Genomic DNA, 14761 nt, shown 5'->3' with positions numbered 1-14761 from the left:
TGCTGACCTAATTAAGGCGGCACTGAGATCCATGAAAGCAAGATGGAGAGAACTCCCTCTGGCTCTACTATATTTGTGAATTACAAGGTGTAGGTTAAGATTCTGCTCCACAGTGTACCTCCCCGGACTAAATCCATATTGAATATCGGATAGGATGTTATGTTTCCCAGCCCAGTGGGTGAGCCTCTTCAATAGGGCCATGTCTGTTATCTTAACTTCCTCATTGATTTGATAAATGAGCATATAACAAGAAGGGCCATTCCTGTCCCACTTTTTAAACACGCATAATAATAGAATTGCGTCATGCCTGCGGAAGGGATCTTCTAAAGGCCGCAATAATTTATAACGCAAGAAGAGAGGCCCAGAAATTCATAAAAGATTTAAACAGGTCCCCCAGCACCCCGTTTGCACAAGGGTACTTTCCTACAGACAATGACACAATAGCATCTTTAATCTCCTCCCACGGTAACGTCAATTTGGCGCCAGGAGTCAAAGACGAGATAGGAGATTCTAAGACTTCCCCCAAGACTGTTTAGTCATTAGAAAGGATACAGCTTTAAGAGGGCAATTTCATTAACAACAAGCACTGGACAAGCCAAAAAGTATGGCCTTTGCTAGCACATAATTTAATAAATGTTTGGTGCATTTTTTTGCACTGATATAAAACTGAAATTAAAAGATTATATGTTATAACAAAAAGTAAATTGACACAGATAGTGGGCATATGCTTTTTTTTTATGGGCAAAAATGAAGTGTTTGGCACTGAACTGTACTATTCTTTAGGTGGATGTGCACATGTGATCAATAAAAATGCCATAATTCAAAGTGTAAAATGGCAGTTTTGAATAAGACTGGCCCACACTGTTTGCTGTTGTGGGTGGAAGAAAACTGCAAATGGTACCTAAACAGTGGTGACCAAAAGCCCCTCTATGTAAATATATGTTTCCATGTATGTATCTTTTATTTGTTAAATTTTTAATTTTTTTTATTGACACGATACTGGTGAGACTTTAGACCAGACCTATAAATAAGGCAAATAACCAAAGAGTGTATAGTTGCTAGTTTCACTAGTGCCACACTCAGATGAATGAATGTAAACACAAATCCATGGTGGGGGTGTGGTATGACTGGCCAGCATGATGGACATATAGTAAACGAATATAAGACGATACTTCGCATGCCATTACTACGCATGCTTTTAGTGCGATGTTTTTACATCGCAAATGCATTTACTTCGCATATTTTTTTTGCGCATTCAATTGTGCATCTCAGTTCTGAATCACAGCTGAGATTTTATTTTCTAGGGCTCCGAGCACTGATGTCTGGCGATGCTTACAATCCCTCCCTAACTAGTTGAGGTGGGCAATTAGAAACATGATTTACAAGTTATGGAACGCGCCGCCGTGTTACATTTCTCCTCTTACGCCATGGAATTGTACGGAAACATACTCTTTGAATGTTCCGCTGATTGAAGCTTCTTAAACCCTCTGCGCCATCAATTCTGCAACACTTTGCGTTAAGTGCTTGTTAATTAAAGCTCAAATAGGACGAAATTCCCAAGAAAGCCCGTTTTAACCGCCCTGCACCAAAGCAGAATATCTCATGATGGTTAATGTCATCAAAGCCTTAAGCTTTTCTAATGAATTGTGACGGATTGCTTTCAAGTCCTTGGGCCCCATTAAAATAATTCACAGACTGACTACGCTGCGCAGTTCGGCATCAGTATGCGCCGACAGATGGAAGCATGGGTTTGGTGAGACTTCAGTTCTGCAGTATCAAAGCATGGTTGCTGACCTGGACCAGTTGAAGACAATGGACAATCTCTCGTCTGCATGGAAAACAATGCCTGTTAAGTGTGTGTGTGCGCGCGCTCGTGCGCATGCGTGGCTGTCTAAATAACGTGAACTATGTTCAGTGTCTTCTTTATAGCATTATAAAAGTTCTTGCTTAGATTAAAGTAGGAAGATACGAAGACAGATCCTTTATATAAGATTACTAGTGCTCCCAATAAAAGACTTTAATCCAGCCTGGGCGGGACCTGGAGGCAATAGAGACTGCAGGGTATGTCAATGTAAACACGAATTATGGTTACACTTGTTATGCAGTTGTCCTGCCCTAGACTTTCAAAGGAGACTCCGCCTCAAACCGGTCTTTCTGGCCACTGAGGCGCGTACTTGCTAGGTTGCATCCATGGGCGTCCGCAGAAATTTTTCCAGGGGGGGCTAACCTGGCAAATGAAGGGGCGTGGCTAATGTTAATCAATAGGGGCGGGGCTAAAATGGCAGACAATGAGGATCAGGTAATGCTCAGGCCAAGCTGAGAAAAACAAGCATTGGTATAGCCAATAGGTCTCGCCTTTGGGACCTTATAAGTATTTAGTTCTGCAGCAGGTCCCAAAGGTGAGACCTATTGGCTATGCCAATGCTTGTTTGAGCAGCTCCTGTGATCTTTAATTACATGGCTGCAAATTATCTCTTACTGACATACGCGCTTTGGAACAGTGTGGACGCGCTGGAGAAAGGACATGTGCGTGCGCTCAGGAGTGCATGTTCGAGGGACCTATGCTCCCAGCAGACCCGAAATTCATCCTTTTGGGCATCCCATGTGATGTTGACATGGCCAGACCTGAGTTGCTTTTTAGTGCCCTGGGCCTAGTAGTGGCAAAACGCGATAAAGCAAAATATCGGGGCACACAAGACACCCCGACACTGCACGAATGGAAAAGAGACATGGAAGGGCTACACACAGGAGTAGAGGGTGTCCCAAGAGATTTACTAGGATATGTAGCAATTGGCTGAATCACTATGGTTTAGTCTGTCGTGATGAGGGTCCTCAAACCATAGATGACAGAGCGCAGGACTAGCTGCGACCAGATGGTCAATGGACACTATTGGAAGGTGCGAGGTAGGGGAACTTGGACATCTCCAGTAAATAGGGGAATTGAATAGGACATTGCGCATGCATATTGAAAATGTATTGATGACATGTGGGATTACCGGGGCTGAGAAAAGACGAATTACCATGATTGACCTAAGTACGACTTGTTATTGTTGTTCTGATTACATATTTCTCGGGCAATTGAAATAAAAAAAGAAATATATAAAATAAAAAAACCATTGTATCATGGTCAAAGTAAGTTAAGATCTATTATGCACTTTAGTTGGACACGTCAAACACTCAAAAATTGACATATTCCTTGGCATTACCTGAACTGTACTGCTTTGTTTCTGCCATTCACTTTAACACACAAACAACAAATAATGGCTATGAAAGACGCAACTTACACCATGCTGCATTAAAAAAAAATTAGAGCAACTCCCATTCACTTTAGCCAAAACGCCTTCAGCGGTGTGGTAATAGACAGTGTTATTTCATTGCCCATCTCGACTTTTCAATTTACAGCTTGTATGAAGCATTTTCCAATAGGTAGATATGAACCCCTTGGGAGCAGCTACATACATGAGTTATGGTCCCTGCCATTTACCTATCGCTGTGAAAGTGCTGATAGAGCATATTTTCTTACGGGAGAGGAATGTGACTCTACTGCCAGACATTAACTTGTCTGTCAGCACGTTAAAATTCACAGCACCTGTAATGCTTTAGCACCCTATTTGGCTTGTTATTTAAAAGGAGCTCCTGTTCCCGCAATTCTCCCCTTCAGTACAATACTTTCAAATGGAAGCTATCTTATACGTAATAATCAAGACTGTGGTGGTATGCGGGTGGGAGTCCCATATATTGTATCCGTTTCCCAGTTAGTCACTTGTTACAACAATGTCTTCTTTCCGCCTCCTCGTGGGAGTGTAGCTAGCTTGTTGTAGCCTTCCATTTCAACTTTGAAAGCAAGATTTAACAAGCTAAACAGATTCAAAGCATTATTGTTCCAACAAGAAGCGGCTCTCACATCTGCCCGTGAGACCTTCGAATTTCAGGTGGCTAGAACTTCAAGTGAAATACAATCATTGTTAAATACAAATCTTCCCCTTCATTTAAAAAAACAAATATATCATATATTTAATGCCTCTGATACAGCGGAGGAGTGTGGCTCAATGGTTAGAGCGGCAGACCCTGAAGCAGAGTTCTGGCCAGGGACCAGGGTTCGATTCCTGCCTCAGCGGGGCTCGGGCTCAATTTCCTCGGACCTGTCTATTCTCGTCTCGGTGCCTATTCTAATCACAGGCCCCACGCTGCAACTCTGGGCAATAGCTTGCTTAGCCTCCACACCGGCCCCAACAGTGCTAAGGATGCCTGGCTTCACCCTGGGGGGGCCCAGGAGTGGACACTTCACAGGGAAAGACAGTAGGGGTTCCACAGCGGTATGAGTATCAGCGCCAGGAAACCGCAAAGGCGACACCGCAAGGTGGCCGTCTGGTGACAGTGCGCTCTATAAGTACCTTGACATTTGACAGCGGGCCTAGCCCACTTTTTTAATCTTGTAGGCTCTGGCCTCGTGCCATCTTTCCAAACCATTTTTAGAGTAATTCCGGCTTTTATACACCTCATTTTTTTCAGCGTGTTTGGTGGGTTCCAGTTGCTGCTATTCTTCATTGGAGGCATTCTCGTTCTGTTGCCACTGTTCCGTAATGTACGCCCGGGAGCTGGCATTGCTCCAAATCTACTGTGAGCCTATGCTTCAGATCTTTGGGATACTTCTGCTGCAAATGTTGGGTGAGGAATGGTGTTTAACATTTCGATATGCTTATTTCACCTGCATGCAACCTATGTTTCATTTCATCCGTTATCCCTTTCAATGGGCACTGGACATATTCCTGGCTTTGCGGACACCCGCTGCCCTGGATTTTGAACTGCTGATGAGTCCTTTAGTGGCCCATTATCAGACTGTTTTTTTGGGGTTTGCGACTTCTACATCATCCAAGTCTGGAGCCAATGGCCAACGAGGATTCCTGTGCAACGGCACAGAGATTACTGGATCAAAGTTTCATTGAAATCAACGCAGGGTGCCCGATGACTATCTCCGCATTAGCTGAGACTGATGCTCATGTATGCTCTTTAGAACTTCTGATTTGGGCTGTGGTCCTATCCTCCTATGGGGTGTCAGACTCCGTCAGAGTCCTTCGCAATGGCTGATCACATACTGGATGCCGCTGATATGCAAGGGTTGGCTATTTTCTTTAACAAACTGCCCGTTACATGCCCTTCTTGATTATTAGTTCTTGAGAACTGCTTTGAGTTTGTTTACCTTCCTAATTCTGTTATCATTTTCCGTGCTACCTTCCTGACCAAGGGGAGGCTGTCATGTGTTCAGTGCATGGCCCATTGAAGTTTTCCTTATGTTAGCCTAACTGGGAACATTACAGGCCGTATTTGCAATGTGCACGTTACTATATAAACAAGACATCTTTGTGCCACATTGTATTTTCACACAGAGCTTGCAGCTGTTTTCACATTCTGTTCTTTCCTGGGACTTAGTCTGAACACAGCAGACAAGGTCAAACAACAATGTCCCTTGTTATTTTGTTCTGACCAGGCACTAGCACCTAGACACAACACAAGTACAGCTGTTGTTTGTGAGTATATTCGCCTTGTCATATAGGTATGTGCAGTAATGTAACAGATATAGAGAGAGAGACTTTCTGAGAGGAGATCACCATTGAACCGGAGATGGTGAACGACCAACTGTGTATGCTAAGATGCGGGGTCCACTACTAATCCTGGAGATCTTTGTTGTATAATCATTCAGCTTCTGTAGAAGGGATGGGGAGTTAGGCTAATCTGTTTTATAATATGACAGGGCTTTTCATAATATATTGTTTACTGACTATGCTGACTGTATTTTTGTTTGGCATTTGTTTTCTAACTGTGGCACAAATACTGCTTTTAGGCCACAATAGTTTAAATAAACATTTCAAACTTCCTTTGTGTCTCTGTTATATCTTATTTTGAATGAGTACGAGTGTGAGAGCGAAAGGGGGTGTCCAATTATCGCGATCCCTGAGAGGGTTGGGAGTGTTGTGTTCTGAGGTGTCAATTCACTTGACTCTCTGGATATGGTTAGGAGGACGAGTGAGATAATATAGCTTGTCGGACCCGGGCTCATGGATACTGAGGTGGTATGGTGGTTCAGTCCCTACCTACTGACGTTCTATGGTCCCAAGCATAGTTGTGTTCCCGAGTAGAATTCCTACAACAGTTTCACAGTTGGCAGTAGTTTGATGTATTTAGTTAGACCTCTTGTGTTTGTAGTCATAGTTGGTTTTTCATATCCTTCAAATTAGTTTGACTTATTTTTTTTTTTGTTTAAAAAAAAAAGCTGATGGTCTGTGTGTGGACTGGTGCTTGGCTGGCGGTGTGTGTAGAGTGGCACTAGGCTGGCAGTGTGTGTGTGAAATGGCGCTTAGCTGGCGCTGTGTGTGAACTGGCGCTTGGCTGGTGGTAAGTGTGAGCTGGCATTTGGCTGGCGGTGTGTGTGTAGTGACTTGATGCTGGTCACTACACACACATTGCAAGCTAAAAGCCAGCCCACACAGTCCGTCAGCTATCGGGGTGATAGCTGTGTCAGTCCTGTGGGCATATAAAAGTGATGAGCCCTGAAGATCACTGTTTGCCGATGTAAGTGTTGTATGTGCTGGGCCAGCAGCTGGCGCTGTGAATAGTTTTGTGTGAGTCACGCATGAAAGGTGTGTGAATAGCCTGTAAAGTGGTTGGTGCCTTGCTGTGGCTTTACAGCTCACAAGCTGTGAGTCATTAGTTCAGCATTCTGAACTTCCAATTATTAATACTGAAAATCATTTTTGTGAAATCTTTTGCCAATAAAATTAACATTTTTAACTTTTCACTCACTCTCATGCCAAATCTAACCAGTATGTGTGTACTTGAAGAGTAGATGGTTGTGCAGTAATATTTGTCTTTTCCTTCTTTCTCTGCCAGGGCGTACATTGTCGCAGGGGAAAATCTACCAAATCTAGATGTTTTTGTAAACTAGACACCAGGGGTACTCCTGGGTGGCTCCCGTGGATCCCTCAAAGTACTGGAATCTGCTGGGAGCCTCAAACTTCCTGCCACCCAGAGTTCTCACATATCTCCTGATAAAAATGATACCTCACTGGTGTGGGTGGACCTAATGGTTGTAAAAGTGCAGGGTGTTATCTGGCACCATCAACAAAAGGGGTAGCTGCAGTTTTTGGGCTTGGATTAGGCAGCCACACAGGAAACCCTACCAAACCCAGGCATTTCTGAAAACTAGATACCCAGGGGAGAACAGGGTGGTGTGCCTTTCATGGATCCCATAAAGTTTTCTTACCCACAATGCCCTGCACACCTCAAATGTCTAAAATCACACATTTTCCTAGCATTTCTGTGATGTATTCTTCAAGAATCATAAGGAATTCACAAATTCCTACCACAAAGCATTTTCTCACTGGTCCCAATAAAAATGCTGCCCCACTTGTGTAGCTGGGCATAGTGCTCGCACCAGGAAAGGATCAACTTACATCAATTGGAGTCCTCGCAAAGGAGCACTCATTGACCTTTGTTTGATCGGTTACTGTCATGGGCACTAGACCCAGCCACACAAGTGGATCAGCATCTTCATTGGGATTAGTCGGAGAATGCTGGATGGAAGTACTTTTGTGGATTCCTGCTGATTCCAGGACCTTCTGTCACAGAAATGTGAGGGAAATGTGTTCTTTAAGACAAAGTTTGAGGTTTGCAAGGGCTTCAGGGTAGGAAACATGGGTTGGAGCCACAGGAGTCACCACACCCTGGATTCGCCAAGGTGTCTATCTTTTGAAAATGTGCAGGTTTGCTGGGTTTCATAGGTGCCAAGAGAACTAGGGCCCAAAATCTACAGCTAGACACATTGCATGAAAATGGTCCTTTTTTAATTGAAAAATGTGATGCGTTCATGTTGCATTTTTCCGTCTTTCATGTTGCGCCCACTAGCTTTACCATCACAAGTGAGGTACCATTTCTATTGGGGGACTTGGGGGAATGGTAGTTGTTGGTAGGAAATTAGTTGCTGCCTGCAGATTCCAGAACTTTCCATCTTTGAAATGTGAGGAAAATGTGTTTTGTCAGTCAAGGTTTGAGGTTGGCAAAGGGGTTCTGGGTAAAAAAACCTGGTTAGAGCAACGCAAGTAACATCATCTGGGTTCTCCCAGGCATCTAGTTTTTAAAAATGTGCAGGTTTTCCAGGTTTTCCTATGTGCCTGCTGAGCTGGGACCCAAAATCTATAGCTAGGCACAATGCAAAAAAAGGGGTCAGTTTTCAATGAAAAAATGTGATGTGTATATATTGCGTTTTGGCACCTTTCCTGTCGCGGCCACTAGCCCTACCCACACAAGTGAGGTACTATTGTTATCGGGAGACTTGGGGAAAGGTGGGTGGTGGGAAATTAGTTGTTCCCTGCAGATTCCAGAGCTTCCCATGACAGAAATGTGAGGATAAGGTGTTTTTCAGTCAATGTTTGAGGTTTTCAAGGGTTTCTGAGTAGGAAAACCTGATGGGAGCCATACATCGCCTCATTCTGGATTCTCCTAAGTGTATAGTTTTCAAACATTTGCAGGTTTGCTAGGTTTCCCGAGGTGCCAACTGAGTTAGGGCCCAAAATCCATAGCTAGCCACATTGCAAAATAAGCATTTGAGATGCAACAGGTCTCGCATTAGTTTGGGTTAGAGATATTGGCATTGTAAATGGCTATGTCTTTTACTTATATCTAAGTTCTTGGTAATAAAACAGCACTGACGACCTGATCGTCTATGACCCAGTGGAAGCAAAATAACTGCTTGACATTGCCCTCCTATTTAAATGGTCATTCTCGTCATTTGATCACATGAAGGTTAAGGGTATGTAACACGAGAGGGGAGGAGGGGTTGCAGCAACAACAGACAGTGGGGGCCAAAGACAAGGGAGGAGAGAGGGAGCAGTGGGGGACGGACTGCTGAAATGTTCTCTTGGAGAGAGATTGGCCAAAAGTAAACAAAACAAGCAGAGACTTAATACCAGTTCCGATTTTACAATGATATTATCATAAGTGGCCAAAACGCACAATGCGGGGTTTGTTCCACGCAGACACTCTAAGTTGAAGTGTGATGTTGTATTGCGGGATGGCAGTGTTTATCGTTGTTTTCTTGTGCCATCCTGAGGCATATGCAGTACCAACAAATATGTTAAGTACTGCTTCGACCAGCCCCCAACAAGTCTGACTATGCTGCTATGCATCTCTGCCAACAATATTATAATTTATATTATTTGTAGGAAAGTCTGTGTGACCACGTGGCTGCAATGGGAAGCAAAGTAAACAATGCCGAGACACTTATTAGCATGGCACCCAAAGTAAATAAACAAGGGGAAAGGGCTGCAATGGAGAGCACGTGCTGCTTTTAATAGAGTATGTAATTTAGATTTGAAGGATGCACTTAAACGCCATTGCGCAAGTGTGGCTCATGGCAAGTAATGTTAGCACTTTTTGCCTAATATTTTGTTTTTCTTTGCAATTTCTTTAAAAATTTAAAAGGTGCAAGACAGGGACACGTCTAATGAAAATAAAAATTCAATTTTAATTGCTTGTGTAAATGCGTTGGGTAAAGTCTGTAGCTGTTTACGGTTGATGTAGTCCATAGCATTCCTGCAAAAACAAAATGATGGGGAAAAAAATACAGACCTCGGTCTTGGAATGCACAGCAAATGTGGCAAATAAGAGCAAGCTTTGCAGCCCTGTTTACAACAGAGCTCTGTAAACTATGAGCATTGGTCTTGAGTGCTCCAGCTTAAGAAAAAAATAGTGCTCACAAACTGAGTTACAACACATGTAACGGGGAAGTGTTTGGAAATGGGTGGAGCTTAAAGCCCATATTCAGAATACAAAATGTCTTGAAGAGACAGCGCAGGCGCTGCCTAGGTGAGAGATAAAAAGGATCAATTTTCTGTGGAAAATTTGGTGTCCATGTTGCGTTTTGGAGCCTTTTCTGTTGCGGCCACTAGCCCTACCCACATAAGTGAGGTACCATTTTTATAGGGAGACTTGGGGGAATAATAGGTGATAGGAAATTAGTTGCTTTCTACAGATCCCAGAACTTTCCATCACAGAAATGTGAGGAAGATGTGTTTTTTAAGTCAAAGTTTGAGGTTTGCAAGGACTTTTAGGTAAGAAAACCTACTGAGAGCCACACAAGTCACCCCTCCATGGATTAACCCAGGTTTCTAGTTATCAAAAACTTGCATGTTCGCTAGGTTTCCCTTGGTACCGGCTGAGCTACGGCCCAAAATCTACAGCTAGGCACATTGCAAAGAAATGTGTTAGCTTTCAATGGAAATATTTTATATGTCCATGTTGCGTTTTGGCACTTTTTTGGTCACAGCTACTAGCCCTATCCACAAAAGCAAGGCCTCATTTTTATCGGGAGACTTAGGGGAACACAGAATAGTATAATAAGTGTTATTACAAATTGTATTTCTCTACATTTTGGACTTCAAAAGTAAGCCAGTGTAAGAAAGGAGACATTTTGAAAAAGGTCCTCTAATTCACCTGCTAATATGGATATCCACAAATTCAGAGATGCGCAAGTAATCCCTGCTTCTAAAATCCATATCTTGTGCCATTTTTGGAAATACATAGGTTTCCTTGATACCTATTTTTCACTCTTCATATTTGACCATATAAATTGGTCTATACCCGGTACACAATGAAAAACCATTGCAATGTGCAGCTCAGTTATGAGCTCTAAGTACCTCAAGTTGTTGGAAAACTCACAAACCCTAGATATCCCAGCAATCAGAAGGGTCTAGCAGATGCAATGGTATATTGATTTTGTAAATCAGCCATTGTGATAAAATGCTACAAATGAAATTGTTGACAAAAATGGACGAAAATGTGTAATATTGTTTTATTTCAACACTTAGTTTCTTTGATAAAACCTTGAACGATCTACACAAATGGCCCCATGTTGCAACCAAGAGTGTGTCCAGTTTTCAGAAATGTATAGCTTTTTAGGATCCACTATGGGTTTCATACAATTTTCCCCCAAAAACTGGAAGGAGGTTGAAAGCACAAGAAAATAGGAAAAATTGGCTATCTCCCAGTAAAATTCCAAAATGAAAACTGTGGTGAAAAATGTGGTTTTCTCAATCAAGTCTGTCAGTTCCTGAAAGCTGGGAAGATGATTTTAGCAATGCAAACCTTTCGGTGATACCATTTGCAAGAAAGAAAATACATTTTCTTCCACAAAACCTTTTCTCTAACACCCCCCCCCCCACACACACACACAAATGTAGCTATATAATGGCTAATTTTTCAGTCCCCTCCAGGGGAATCCACACAGCCTGGGTCATTTAGAATCTCCAGGATGTTGGAAATAAAAGAAGCAAATTAGGCATGGAAAGCCTATGTGGGAAAAAAGTTATGGAGGCCTAAGCGTGAACTATCCCAAACAGCCATAAAAAGGTGTAGCACATTTGGAGGGTGGGCTAGCAGCGGCAAGGTCACACCTTGTATTTCAGAACACAGCCAACCAAAGCCAAAGTATGGAGTTTTGCTGACTGCTACTAAATATCCTATATCTCTCTCTCAGTTTCAGTCTCTCATGTATGCAGCTGTCATAATGTTTTAACCTGGCTATTAAGAACCTATTTACTGACAAGGGGGAATGAGACCCAAGTCCCTTGGCAGTTCCCTTCCTCCTGAGAGGAGAAGAGACCCACCATTCGTTTTTAGAAGGATTTGGTAAAGCCACCTGCCTCAGGAAGGTTAGAGGTGTCCCCAGTGGGAGAGCAACCATCAATCCCCATCGGAGTTGGGACTGCATGAAGTGTCTGAATTAGAGGGTCTCAGTGCCTTGGTTCACAGTGGAAAGGGAGATTAAAGTACCTTCTAAATGTCCTGGTAATCTCTTGAATATGAGGAGAACTCTCTTGGACTATAAAGATTTAATCTCTGATTTCTTTCGACCATATCTCAACCATCAAATCGCTCAGGTATCTCTTAATGATCACAAAAACGGACCAAAAGAACAATTATAAACACATAGATAGAGACTATAACTAGTATTACAAAATAATTTTATAAAAAATATGTTTTAGGTTATTCTTAGTTAAATCAAAACAAAAGCACAAAAAGTATAAAAATCAATACGCTTAGAATACATGAGAGACAAAAAGCATGTGAAATATTAAAAACATCATCATTTAGTTATTTCAAAAGAATCAATCAACTTAGTGAGAGTCCATCGATTAGTTGTTTGATTGGACCCAAAAAAGTTCCTTGAATATAACCCTAAAGAAAAAGGCCGTTGAAGCGTTTTGGTGGTTGTAAATTATTCGAAGACCACCTTCATCAGGACTAGAATAATAATTGCCTCTCCTATTAATAATATAAATTCATGTAACCCTAGCGGTAAGTATTGAATTATGTGCCCCCCTCCAACGCCATATGGAGTCCTTGGCGATATTAAAATTCTTTAAAAACAATGGGATATGGTGATCCACTAGTGATGTCTTTCAATATTAAGACTGAATTTTCCTTGAGTCTTGTCCGGAGTCCAATAGGTTATTCACCTCAAGTGCAAATCAGAGCTAATCCCCTGTTATGTCAGTGGGATCCTTTAGTTTGCGAAATTATCCATCCTTCAAAAAGATTTAATATTCTAGATTGCAGGGAGACGATGTCTCTTTAAATCACCGTCGCCAGTTCCCTCTGTATTATTTTTATTCTGTATCAGAGGTTCAAGGGTCGCATATTCCGCCGTTACGTACCGCTCCACAGTCGGACATACAATATGAGAGAGAAGGCATTGTAAGGTTTTCAGAAGGCAAACCATTTTGAGATCGATTTCCAAGGTGGTTCAGGTTTGTTACAAACTTGCCACTAAGCCCTACAATCTGGTTTTAAAGCCAAAGGCAAGACTTTTTAAAGGGTCTTCTGATTAGGGCAATTTGCTAAGAGGTTACCTGGTCTTGTCTGCACTCTTTTTTAAACAGTATTGTTTGCGTACTCACTTGAGAGGGGAATCACAGTTTGGTAAGTATCCTTAAGAGCTTTCCTTTGTGATAGTATTGTTATCTTCACTTAGCCCCACTCATTATAATGGCATCTTTAGGAAGGGTTCACCTTAAGAATCGGTGTGGGGCAATCATTAGAAGAAAAAGTTAATTAGCTCTGGTAATTTTCTTTTTGATTAATATGTATTTACCTTCAAATTCATTGACACCCTCTCACCTCCCCTTTCTGAGTGATTCAGAATTTACTTGTTTAAATTTGTATACTTTGGCCCATGGAGTTATGTCTTTAGCGTCTGTAGGCCACAAAATAATCAAATATATGACAGTCTATATTAAATCCTTGATGCCACCCACCCTCAAAGCTGAGGTTAGTCACTGAGCAATGGTGAAGGGTACTATAAAATTTCCAGATCCAGTTTACATAAGTAATCCACGGGAAGACGCATATCCATGGGAAAGAACATTACTAAAGGTAGGAAACGTATACTACACTGCACTTGAATTTTAGCAGTCTAAAAATTTAACACACACACATTCCTTTCCTCAATGTGCAGATATTTCTGTATCAACACATCCTAATCCAATCACATCGTCTAACTGACTTCCCAATCCAATCCAACCTCCCATGTTGCAGAGAATGTAATCCATTATATCTTTAGGTCATTTTTTAATTGAGGGTTAGAGTGATCTAATACAATACTAAAATATCAATTGAAATATAACTTTACCTGTCTTTTGAAATGCTCTGGTGACTGTGATGATAAAGACTGCAAATCCTGAATTGTTATAATTGCTACTCCACACAAAAAATTACCTTTTTATGTAGAGCTATGAAGTCCAATCGCACACCAGTTTCTCCAGTGAAATAATTTGTGCCATTGTAGCAGTGATTAAGAAGATTCCAACAGATGGGTGATTTGGGCAAAGGTCGGCAAGAGTCTCCTGGACCTCCAAATTTCAATAGGGTGCTGGCTTCCTTTAAACCTTCAGAACATGCATCATAATAATTTTGAAAGCCTGTAAAACACAACATAGAACTCTAATTGTTTTTACTGCCACGCAAAACAATTAAATAAACCATTACAAAGTTGATCAGCAATTCACCACAATAACTTGAACCCCATAAACGTTATACGTCAAAAGCAATGTGCAAAAATCTCTCTCAAACATTTTGAACTATATCCGAGTACAACAAATCTGTTGAATTTCAAGAAATGAAGAGAAGTAAATGAGGTAGAAGAAACAGTTCTTTTTTCCACCCATTCACTATACTCAATGAAACTAACTCAACATTCTACTGTGGACTCCAGAAGGAGATTCCATTTTTAACAGGGAGAAGGGGGAACAAGGGTAAGGGAGGAACCAAGAAGAGGAGAAGGAACAGAAGGCCGGGTGAGGAACCGGACGAGGTTTATGTACAATGTTTAGCTCCATGTTTGACTTTTATTTTATGTTGAAAATCTTTTAACAAGCCAAGATCCTCAGTAAATAATTTCAGAAATTCATCACATAAAGTAGAGTTAATAGTGGAACACTCGACATGAATAACCTGGTATTTGTTGTTAGGGTCAAGTATAATGCCTAACTCCTTCTGATTCTGCCAGCCTAGAAATTTAGAACCTTTCTCGACAATGTACACCTTCCCCACAGTGGATCTCCCTTTAAAGTTTGTGTACTTTCACCATTCCCACCAGAGGAATTCGATCTTTAGTGTACCCCTCTTGTGAAACATCAGGTTCACATATAGATACATCCGAACCTCAAAGCACATCTTTGTAGTCTGTGTGCCTAATTCACAAAAGTAA

General features: G+C 41.7%; 1 protein-coding gene across 1 annotated transcript in view; it reads right to left on the bottom strand.

The window, feature by feature from the left end:
- The window catches only part of IDUA (alpha-L-iduronidase), a 1533398-nt gene that overhangs the window by 769800 nt on the left and 748837 nt on the right, over positions 1–14761 (bottom strand). The window contains exon 6 of the mRNA XM_085640933.1: positions 13771–13973. Coding sequence (XP_085497059.1) covers positions 13771–13973 — 203 coding nt within the window. The remainder of the gene's footprint in view (positions 1–13770; positions 13974–14761) is intronic.

Source organism: Triturus cristatus, chromosome 2_2 (genome assembly GCF_964204655.1).
Source record: "Triturus cristatus chromosome 2_2, aTriCri1.1, whole genome shotgun sequence".
Classification (NCBI taxonomy): Eukaryota; Metazoa; Chordata; class Amphibia; order Caudata; family Salamandridae; genus Triturus; species Triturus cristatus.
This window is presented reverse-complemented; position numbering and strand designations above follow the sequence as displayed.